Source organism: Trichechus manatus, unplaced genomic scaffold, assembly GCF_000243295.1.
Source record: "Trichechus manatus latirostris isolate Lorelei unplaced genomic scaffold, TriManLat1.0 scaffold00010, whole genome shotgun sequence".
Lineage (NCBI taxonomy): Eukaryota > Metazoa > Chordata > Mammalia > Sirenia > Trichechidae > Trichechus > Trichechus manatus.
This window is the reverse complement of record NW_004443946.1, coordinates 10603985-10615716: the sequence shown is the minus strand read 5'-3', so window position 1 is coordinate 10615716 and position 11732 is coordinate 10603985. Positions and strand designations below refer to the sequence as shown.

The following is an 11732-nucleotide window of genomic DNA, read 5'->3' as shown; positions in this document are numbered from 1 at the left end:
TTTAACCTGAATTCAGTCAAGCCCTACACCGTTTGCAGGACATAGAAGAGCTAATATGAAAAAAGACAACATAAGGAAACAATCAAATCCAGAAGATGAGCCTCGCTATAAGACAGCCATCCTGAACTCTTCAAAAAGTCAACGTCATCTAAAAAAAAAAAAAAAGGGAGAATATTCTAGACTAATAAGACCTAACAATCAAACTCAGTGCACAACCTTATTGGATCCTGGTTGGAGGAGGAGAGGAAGATATTTTTAAAAAATTCTTAAAACTGGAAAATTTGAATGTAGATTAAATATTTGGTATTATGAATTACTGTTAATTTTCCTAGGTGTGATCATGATATTGTTACATGCGAGATCGTCCTTGTTCTTAGGAAATGCATGTTTAAGTTGTAGAGTGATATGCCATGATGATGCTTGTAATTTAAAAAATAGTACAGTAGTGTGTGTATGGTGGGGGGGATGGCCAATATCTGTCTTTGACCTACAAAATCAGCAATATGGTTTAACCTAAGACATAAAGAGTTAAAGCAGAGACAAAATGTTAGCAGTTGTTGAATCTAGTTGGTGGGTTTACAGGTGTTTATTGTAGTATCCTATCACCTTTTCTCTGTTTGAAACCTTTTGTAATAAAATGTTGTGGGGGGGAATTCTTCCCAAAAATGTTTTCCTTAGAAGACAGCTATCAAATTTATCCTAAATTTTAAAGAAGTACCTTAACTATTCTAAAAAAGTGGCTTGCTTTTTCTCATTTGCTTACCACTGATTCCAAGACTACTACTAAAGCTTGCCTCAATTATTGAAAATCACATTCTAATGCTAGAACAGGCATAATATAAAGTTCACAAACACCAATAATGAGCACAAGATTTATAGATGTAAACATCTGGTTTTATACCCAAATAACAAACTTCACAGCAGTAAAACAAACTTTATTACAGCATATAATGTGTTATATTAAATTTACACAATGATATATAAAAACAGATACTGCTTCTATCATACAGGAATTTAACATCAACAGGAATATCCAAACAAATACTACTCATGCACAAAACATGCATATACTGGTATTTAAAAAAGCAATTTTACACAACAATGTTTACAAAAAAAAAATTCTTTTTTTAAAAAAAAGCCCTTCCTGACAGGGTCAGTGGTCCAATCTGGACTGGATTGCACGAATATGTTCAGGCCAAAGCTTAGGTGGCAGAGGGCTCAGTGAGCAATTCTGAGCTTGGTGTCACCCCAAGGGTTACTACATAGGAGTGAATTTCTTTGTATCCGAGGATCAAAATTTTTCTCAAAGGCAAGTCCTCCAAGGGAGGAATGGCTGGATCTGCTGGAAATTCGGGAAAGGGAAAAAGGCTTCAAAACGTTGGCTAAATGGCCCTAGAACGGGATACCAAGGCTTAGGCACCAAGTGTGGCAAACGTTTTAGTAATCCTTCTGCAAAGAAAACAGAATGGTGAAACATCTGAAAGAAGGCAGACTATATAAAAAATTATAGAAAACAATGACTACCCCTCTTCCCTATTTCACACAATTGTGTATGATGCCCCCCCACCAGAAAAACACTGCCCTAAAGAATCAAGGAGCAAATGTTAAGTCCTAAAATTCCGTCCAATTGACCTCAAGATGAAAAGGTCTCACTCAACCTGATAAAACCTGAAGAAAACATCGACACCTGTAAGGCAGTCCCCGGGTTATGAACGTCTGACTTACGTACAACCCATAGTTATAAACCAAGCCCTGTAAAGCCTATTACATTAAAAATTTGAGGTACATACAATGGTTTGTAATAACGGGCACTACTTTGCAACACACATCAACACATGATTACTGTATTATTATGCTAAAGATGTTTTAGTGTACCTGGAAGTGTTTCTTTTAATGTTTTTTATGCATAGAATGGTACACTATGTACTATATACTAAGACAAAAATCTGACTAACTGATGATGTTAGATACAACCCATACCTAACTGTTCAGACTTACTACAAATTCCACTTAAAGACAGATCTAGGAATGGAACTTGTTGGTAATCTGGGGACTGCCTACACCTTGATGGATGCTCAGGAAAGGTAAGGTAAAAATCAGCTGATACCACATACATAATTCAATTCACCACCATTAAAACCTCAATATTTTTAATTCTAACTAAGACACCATTCTTCACCTTCCCTTACAGGCACTACTGTCCATACATGATGAAGATGTGACATAATTTACCTTAGTCTTATCTTAATTAAAAAAGAAAAAAAGCATTCCATGGAAGTTTTACATAAAACACCATCTTTTTTCTGTGACTAGAAAAAAACACTTTCTATACCAAAAATTTTACTCAAACCGTGGTCATCAGTTTCAAAGAGCCAGACCTAAAGCGGAGGATCTTCTTCTTGAGGTTATGTGAGGCCTTAATTTTGACAAAGGTTTTTGTTGGGTTGTTGTGAAGGTCTGGGGCTGTGACCGTTTGAATAGGGAGAGTCTGGACAAACTGGGACCAAATTAGTCCTCCACTTTCTTCAGAGTCACTGGTGGTTGTGCTCTCCCCCACAAACTCCCCCTCACTCACGCTAGACTCACTGTCCCCGAAGCAATTCATGGTGTAATTGCTCTGCTCGTCCTCACTGGTGTCCACCACGGTGGAATGGAACAGGGACTCGCACTCGGCCGAATACTCGGAGTCACTAGCTACGAAAGCATAGGGGCTGGCATATGGAAGAGGGACAGGTGCTGCATACACACCCACGTTTTCCCTGCGATTTCTCCGGGCTCTTCTCAGCGCTTCTTCGTAAGAAATCTCAGCCGACGACTTCCACCGCCGATAATCGACTCGCTTATGTTTAGGTTTCGCCACAACCGCATCCCGTCCATGGTCATGGGACCTGCTCACAGGCCTATGGCCGCCACCTAGGGGCCTGCTGGGAAGACCGGCATCAGGCTGGGCATTTCCGCTCTTCCTCCCCTTGCTAGAGGCTTTCTTAAGTTTCTTATTTGTATCCAGGTCATCGGGAAACCGACACTTCTTGCTCATAGCCCGGCTTTTCTCCCTCACGGTCGGCAAACTGTGTTCCACCCCGTGAAGGGCCTGAACTCTGTGCTTTAGGGTTGAGTTCTTCGGGATTCCGGCGTTCTTGTTGCCCCGGTGGAGCCTGACGCCGGGCTGCTGCCCCGGGATGAACTGAGCATTGACCAGATGCCCTTCTTCCAGGCTTTGGGAAGAAGAGCCCTCGCTTTTGAAATCCAAGGCAGGCCTCTCTTCCACAGGGAGGGAAGGCAGGAGTGGAGCAGCAGGAGGAGGAGCTGCCAGAGGAACAACCTGCAGGCTGCTTTTCTGCGACATCTTTTTCAGTGGCTGGGCAACTTTATTCTCTTGCAGGGGGGCAGGGACTCTCCCAGGGCTCTCTTTTGGAGAGGCAGCTGAGACTTGACCACTTTCTTTAGGGGACTCCCCTGCCACAGCAATGGGACACCGAGCATTTTCTTGGGAGGCTGCTTTGACTTTTGGCACATGCTTACTTGAAAGTTCAGTGCCAGCACCTGACGAGCAGTCCTCTGGTGAGGGCAACCTCTTGCTTTCCAGTTGTTCCACTTTTGATTCTTTTGACCACTGCTTCAGTGGGGAGAATGTGCCATTGTCCAAACAGGGTGTTCCACCAGACGGCAAACACGCCTGTTTAGAATTCTTAAGGTTCACACTATTGCCTTGTGAGACACCACCAGTCACTCTGACACAAACGCTCCCATTCCTCAGAAGCCCTTTTGTGGGGTCAGCATTCACACTGGTTCTAGGTTTGTTGGTCCTTACAGGGTGTGTTTTTTTCTGGATGAGGCTCAGAATGTAGCCATCCATTTTCTTACTGGAGGAAGGGTGGGAAGCAGACCACAAACTGCTTGGAGATGGTAAGAAACTGTCTGTTTTGGTGGAGTTGAGCTCAGATCTGATGCAAATGTCACTGGCATGTTGACCAAGCCTCTCCTCTTCCCTCAGAGGGTTGCCCGTCAGACAAAGAAGAAACATCGGGCTCTGCACAGCCACGGCATGAAGTGGACTGGGATAGCGATATACATCATTCCCATTTTTAGATACCAGATCACACTGGTACTTGGGATTCACATCTGCAATGACATCAAGGGAGTTAAATTGTGGTGTGGAGGGGGAACGGCAAACTGCCCTTGAGGCCTGGTCTTCACAGTGGCCTTCTTTACATTCCAACCATCCTATGAGATCTGAAAAACATTTAAAGGTACACTCTGAAGAAATGAATTGGTGAGCACCCTCTTGACTCTCTGGCCAGTTTTTATGAAGACAAATTCATGCATAGAGAGAGAGTGCCAAAGAATCAAAAAAATACTCCACTAGCTACTTTACCATTTTACACAGTTTATACTAATGGAAGAGGGAGGAAATGACATTTCTATGGCTACATTATAGTCCTCTCTCCCTCACAGATTTTTTAGGCATGCCAGTAAGGAATAAAAAGGAGCAATAAAAAACGTCATTTGTTTGAACACTCTTACACACCTAGTAGAAGCTGATACAACCCTCTCGGAGAGAAATTTGACTATGTGACTCAAGAGTGTTAAAAATGCTCATACTTCTACCTAAAGAAATGATAAAGAGGTACACAATAATTTATGTACAGGATATTTATCATAATGCTATTTTAGACAGTAAAAAAAATTAAAATTAGGAACAATTTAAATGTTTAATGAAGAAATTTTTAATAAAATAAATATATCCTCTGAAGGAATAATATTCAGCCATTAAAAAAGCTTCCAAAATGTATTGAATAATATGGGAAAACACTTTAAAGTTTAGTGAAAATCATGATACAATACAGCAAACTATGATTATAATTTCATTAAGATTGTGTGTATGCAAAGAAAAAAGTCTGACATGAAGCACACCAAACTACAAATAGCAGTATCTCAATTTGGTGGGAAAGCAACTTCCTTATTTTCTACTTACTGAACTTTTAACAATAAATACGTACTGTAATTATAACTGGAAACAATAAGTATTTTTTAAGTCATTCTTTCTGTAGGCTACTCTCCCCTCTGTGTTCTATTCCTGGTTTCCCTTTAAAATACTTTGGATAAACTATATTTTATGGCCTTTCTCCTCATTTTGTATTTTTTTAAACCTGATTCTTAGTGACATATGTTCAAGTATAACTGTAAATTGAAAGATCAGGGAAATTGATTCACTGATCAATTTTCAATAGAGACTAATCAAATTTAAATAATAATCACCTATATTTTCAACTGTGATACTAAAAATTAAAGCACAGTATTTTTTTAAAAATAGAAAAAGGATATTTGATAAGGTTTTCAAAGACTGAGTAGTAGTGGTTAATGGATAAATTTCCCACATCTCAAAAGTGAAGATGCCAAAATACAATGAAATCAAGCTTTCTTGCTTAATTAAATGATTTTGAGGTCTTATCCTGGTGAATATTATAAAAATCAAAAAATCCTTTAATAACTTTCAGTTATCAGAGACAATCAAAGTTGAGTTTATTACTAATTTAATTTGTCCCCCACTGTATTTATTCATTCAAACATTGAGAACATACTATGTGTCAGACTATAAAGTCTCTTATGTTTAGGATCCACCCACAAGTAAAAGATTTCTGCCATACAGAGGCATTCCTTTAGAGCAATACAATAAGAAGACCATAAAAAAACCCTATGATATTTAAAAAAACATTCTTTACCCTAAAAACATCAAATCTTCCAATTCTTCCACAATGTTAATTGTTTAAAGGGAAACTCCATGAACTTCAGTGATAATCAGCAGTCCCAGGGTAAAAACAGTCTAGACCCAGAAATGATACGATTCATTTGTAAAGAAAAGATTATTATAAGAGTGCCATGGCCCCACCCTCCCCCCCAACATACAATAAACAGCTTGTTCGAAGAAGGACATCCTTCCCCATTCCTCCTCACCCACTCCCCTAAGCCCTATTTTTGCCTTACTTAAAGCCACATTTTACCTACACTTTACCTTGGTCCCTTTTCCCTACTTAAGAGTTAAGGAACAAAACAGACATCCCAACCCCCGAGACCCAGCCCAACTATCTCAATTACGTGAGGATGTGGCATTTCCCTAAGGCTTTTCTGGCACTTGGGAGAGTGAGGGTCTATCTTCGAGGAAAACTTGTACCAAACTACCTTTAATGGGTTTATAAAGTTGCATTCTGATACCAAATCTGCAGAGTGAGGGGGAGCAATTATCAGTGAACCTGAGGCCCAGACACTAGATACCTGGCCCTGTGCTTCCCCAAATGATTGATGCTGACAACACACACTGTACAAAGACTCCAGCCAATGAGCAACACTCAGCTGCTCCATATTATGTCTGCGCCGCCTGCACTCAAAACTTCAGCCAAGTGGAGAACACAGACAAGCTAGTGATGCAGTGACTAGTGCCGGCATCTACAGCTCCTCTAATCTCTGCTCTTTCAAGAAATCACAAGACAGCAGAACTAAGGAAGGAACCCCGAGTTTCAGCACCAAATCTGCCATTCAGCAGATGGGGAGCCTCTGATAAAGCTTATCAGCTGCAGGTCTTCCTCTGTTAAATGAGGAGGTTGAATACAACAATTTCTGAAGCCCCTTGACATAGTGGAAAAACATGGACTTCGCAGTTAGGCCTTGGCTTGAATCCTACCTTTGCTTCTCACTAGCTATATAACTTTAAACAACTTACCTAACCTTGCTGAGCCTCATTTTTCTTATACATGAAAGGGATCTAACACCTGCATCTCCCAGAACTGCTGTGAGGATTCGAAGGAGGTAAAAGTAGGCCGAGCTTCCAGTACAGTGTGTGGCCTATAGTGGAAATGCAGAAACCCTCCCAGTACCAACAACAGCATGACTCTCTCTGGAGGTCACTGCAAGGATAGCCCAGAAAGGGGAACAATAGCACACGAGCTAGTGGGATCCCAACCCACCTACCTACTAAAAGAAAAGCTGCCATCGCACAGGCTGTTCTGGAGAACAGAGGGGATATTGTTCCCTGAAGTGCCAAGCAACCCTTGGCAAGACTGACAGACATATTTAACTTAATGGTGAGCTTTAGCTTTAAATGATTAAGGAGGAAGAAAACAGATCCAAAGTGGTTTTCAAAAGAAAATGAAGACAAGTCTAACAGCAAAGGCTTAGAAACAGAGCTCAAGATCTATAATAATGGGACAAGATTTCTAAAGACAAGCCCTGCTGCTACCATCAACATAAAGCCAAGCGGCACCCAAAAAATACCGGAATAGTGGTCACTTGATGTTTTAAACACAACTGCAGCACTAAATGCAGCAAGTGGATGAAATTCTCTGAGCCTTTGTTCTTCCATTAGTAAACGGGGTTGGAGCTAAAGAACCTCTGAGGGCCCCTGCCCTCTTCCAATTTAAATTTCTATCAGTTCTAAAAATTCTTACCTGCAGATTTGGGGCAACCATCTGAGATCGTCAAGGTTGCCTCCAAAGGACTGCAAAAGCAGGTACTAGAATGACAACTGGATAAACACTCACTGAAGACCGAGTTAGAGGAATTGGAGAGGGACCCTGAAGTACCATCACTCAGCTCATAAAAACCTACAAATGAAAATACCATTTGGAATTAAGACCATGTCAAGCAATATTACACATTCATGCTTAAAAAGAAAGGGGATAATCGATCTAGGAAAGAGACTTTTTTTTTTTTGGAGGGGGGGCCAACTTTGGCTCACTGAATTTAGTATCCTGGTTTCCTGGTTTTATTTCAAATAATCCTAGGAAAAGGCAAAGAGCTCTTAGCTATGTTTCAGAGTTACTCTCACCCTCAAGCTGATCTTCCTCCCAACCTCCACCTTTAAGGATGTGCAAGGAAAGAGACTTAGATCTGTCAAGCCTCGACTTTATCATGAATCATGAACGTTTCAGAAGGAGTAACTTTAAGAGAAAAACAATCTATTTAAGGAGCCAAATGGTTTAAAAAAAACTTTTGAAGTGGTCTCAGGAAGCTGAAGTGTGACTAATTTTCTAGCCAGTTTTGACTTTCTCAAGTTTCAAAGGAGGACCAATCTTCCAGAAATTTGAATACAAGCTTTTATTTTTAAACTGTGAAATAAAAAAAAAAAATAAGCATCTTACTTTGACTTCAAGGGATTTCTTCTTACCCGGGAGCCCAAAATTAATAATAAAAGCCTGACCCAAAACTGTAAAACTACGAACTTGTTTTTTTCACCAGGAACTGCTAAACTACCCTACAGCATTGTCAGTTTGTCTTTTCTGGCTTAAAAAGGATAGTCAATAACAAACCCATTACCCAGTGATTTAATGAAAAAGACTGAGTGCACCCTTAATTTTAATTTTAGTTTCAAGAGATCTCATAGCTACAAATAGGTAAAGGGCCAAACTTTTTAATGCTAAATCAATAACCATTAAGTACTCTGTCACCATGGAAACATATTTATTAGGCAAAAAAAAAAAACTACTCCTAAAGATTTATGCAAATGAATGCCCCCTCCCCCTCAAGCCACAGACCACCTAGTAACTTGATGCCAGCTGATCTCAGTAAAGGGGGGGGCGGGGCATGTTTCAATCAATCATGTTAAGATTAGCCAATGGTTGATTTTCTACCCTACTCCCTCCTCTTCTCTTTAAAAGCTTCACTAAGCAGTTTCTATTGGCCATCACAATTTCCATAGCCAGCAGTGAGAGATCATTTAGTAATTTAAAACCAATTGCCATAGGCACTATTTTCTGTAGATAGGCCCCTGTGAACCCCAAACTGCTTTTTTTATTCTCTCTGCACTGGAGACAGACTCCACTGCCATTTGCAGGTCTGGGAATGTGAACTGCAGGGGGCCAAGGTATAGCCAATGAGTGCAGAATTCTGTCCTTGTGCTCAAGTACTCACCTGAGCTAGGCCGGCTGTCTGTCTCCAGGTGCTCTTCAGATGTCTTTTCCACATCCAATCTTAGGTCACTTATCTGCTTGTCGAGTTCTTGCAACTGGTTCAACAAACCAGCATCTCTTCTCCTCAAACAATTCTGATTAGGAGGAAACAGAGAAAGGAAGAATGGACACACTTTGGTGACAGAAAACCAGAAAATCTGCTCTAAGTATTAAATTGCCCATCTGAAGAGTTCACTAAATCTTTTGAAACCAATATTTCACTGGTTGACCTAAAATAAAGAAAAACTTCAAGAATATGTTCTGTTTAATTCTACTTTGTCACGATATAAAATTTCTTCATAAAAAACAAAACTTGTTTTTAGTTTCAACTAAAATATACAGTTATTTTTTATAGGTAGGGACAAGAAAAGCGCATTGAGTTTTTTTAATTCTCTGGTGTCCAGCCAGTTAAAAAAAAAAAAACAATACTTCACACTCAGCTCTTCAGTTTGAAGTCAGAGTAACAGATTTCCTACAATACACTATAATCTTACTTAGGTGAGATTCTCTGACCAAATATCTCAGCCTGCACAGTTTGTTTTCTATTAGTTGCTTTGTGAGGTTTAATCAGTCTCAGGGCCTTTGAAAGTCAGAAACTAATACCAATAGCCATTGCCAAGTATAACGTGAGCCGGCAGAATCCAAAACCCTCAAGGGAAAGCCCATCAAGATTTGAACTCAGCTCGGGTTTCCAAAGGTGACAGATCTGTTGTGCTAACTCACACCGCCACCTAGTGCTTCCTACGGCTGGAAAAGAAAAAGCAAAAAAAAAAAAAAAAACTCAAAAGGCATCTGGCTCAAATCACAAATGCCAAGTCTACAAATGAACATCGTACCACAAATATTGACTGGACTGGAATTCTCTTGACACACTGCCTTGCTCCCCTTGAGCAGACAATACGAACGTGCCACTCACAATCTGGAGACTCATGAAGACAGATAGGTGCTACTGCACAAGACAATGCATAAAATGTAAATGACCAGGCAAAACCAGAGGGACTGTCCCAGATCAATGTTACATACAAACCTGGCCTGCTACCAAAGAAACACACTAAAATGCCACAACAGAGGTATTACAGATACCATGGTGTCCAGCCTTACAAAACAGATCCATATGAATATCTACTCTTCCTGCCCTTTGACTTAAGACATATACCGTATGTTTATTTGCTAGAATGACTTTCTTCAGAAAAAAATGAACCAAACAAGTAAAAGCACTTTGATGCTAAAAAAAAAAAAAAAGGAAAGAAACAAATTATCTGAAAAAAGATATACAAAAAATTCATAACAAATAATGGCACAGATCACTACTTCATTGTAGGAGGGACACTATTGAGTATGTGCCTAGTCTCAGATAGTATCACATTGTCAGGTGAGGATTTTTTGCTGTTTCCAAAACTACATTTCGAGGTCACTGGAACAAAGCTGCCGCCATTATTCTAAGGCGGGGTCAAAAGCTGTTCATCAATACATTAAGCTCCAAAGTTCTTTTTCTTCCCCGTTAATGACGACTGTGTAGAATGACTGAGACGCCGAGAGAAATCCAATAAGATAAATGCTCCTTGAGAGCAGGTTCGCTCTTCTACCACCTCCCCCACCAATCACAGCTAGCGGTACGGATAAAATATGAGAGGAGGGGGCACTTTCTCCAACCAAATTTCCATCATTTGCATCTAGTTTTAGCTCCCTTATACAAAGGGCTTCTATTTAAAATTAAGCATCAGCCAAAAACTGGCACGCTGGGGAGAGCCCTGGGAGGGGCACGCCCTCCTATGGGCGCTTCAGTGTAATCGTCAAAACTCAGCGTTGGACGGTTAGCCACGCCACAACCCCCTCCTTGGCTTTTGTCCCCTCTAGGCGGGAGGAGATGAAGCTAAAAAAGACCTCCCATAAAATAATATTTTAAGCGACGGTTTCCGAATCTTCAAGGAGAGGGCAGGTATTTGTCCAACTAGGGAGATAGAAGGTTACAACCAGGCGACTCCAAGAATCCCGAAGGCAGCGGAGGAGGGGAGGGCGGCCACCCCCTCCCCTCAAGCCGCGCGGGGTCGCCAACTCCTCACTTCCTCAGCCACAAAGCGGGCACACGCCGGACACGCCTGGGCGTGGGCAGTCCACGCGCACTGGGCACACTCAGGAATGGGGATCAGGCAGGTATTGGAGTGGGGGGTGGTAAAAGCGTTAATTTCCCCAGGCAGAGGCAACCTCGCGCCCATCCCAGGTCACCTGCCCAGACCCCCAGCTCCGCTGCGGGGACAGCCGTGCCCCACCCCCGGGCACGACCTACCAATTGTTTCCGCAGCAGCAAAATGTTCTCCTCCAAGAACTTCTCCTCCAGGCGGCTGCGCTGCGCCGCCTCAGCCGGCAGCTCCCCGCCGCGGGGCGTAGTAGCCCCCGCGCCCTCGGCGCCGCGCAGGGCGCCCCGGACCAGCAGCTCCTGGCGCTGGCGCAGGTACTCCAGCTCCGCCAGCCCGGCCAGCGTGGCCTCCTGCCGCTCCCGGGTGCGCTGCCGCTCCGTGTCCGCCTCGCCCTTCTCCCGCCAGCGCCCCTCGAGCTCTGCCGCGCGCTGCTCGCCCCGGGCTGGCGCCTGCAGCTCCAACTCCCTCGCCGTCCCGGCCGGACTCGGCTTCATGGTCCCCAACCCTGTGTCAAGCACCGGTCACCGCAGCCGGGTCGCCCGGGCGGAGAAGCCGGGACGCTAGGGCTGCGGCCGCGGGCTCATGCCGCCCTGCGGCGGGGCAAGCGACTAGGGCGGCGACGAGAAGCGCTCAGGACTCGCGCGCGGCCGCC

General features: G+C 42.6%; 1 protein-coding gene across 2 annotated transcripts; it reads right to left on the bottom strand.

Moving 5' to 3' along the window:
• Positions 1–2321: 2321 nt before the first annotated feature.
• DACT1 (dishevelled binding antagonist of beta catenin 1) lies at positions 2322–11574 on the bottom strand. Of its 2 annotated transcripts, none has more exons than XM_004370908.1 (4): positions 11230–11574; positions 8905–9037; positions 7443–7598; positions 2322–4122 (listed from the first exon to the last, which is right to left on the bottom strand). In XM_004370908.1, the coding sequence occupies exons 1-4, from the start codon at positions 11572–11574 to the stop codon at positions 2345–2347; spliced, it is 2412 nt and encodes an 803-aa protein (XP_004370965.1). In that variant the 3' UTR covers positions 2322–2344. The 2 variants fall into 2 exon arrangements, with proteins under 2 accessions (XP_004370965.1, XP_004370964.1); XM_004370907.1 differs by having other exon boundaries at positions 2345–4233.
• Positions 11575–11732: the final 158 nt, after the last annotated feature.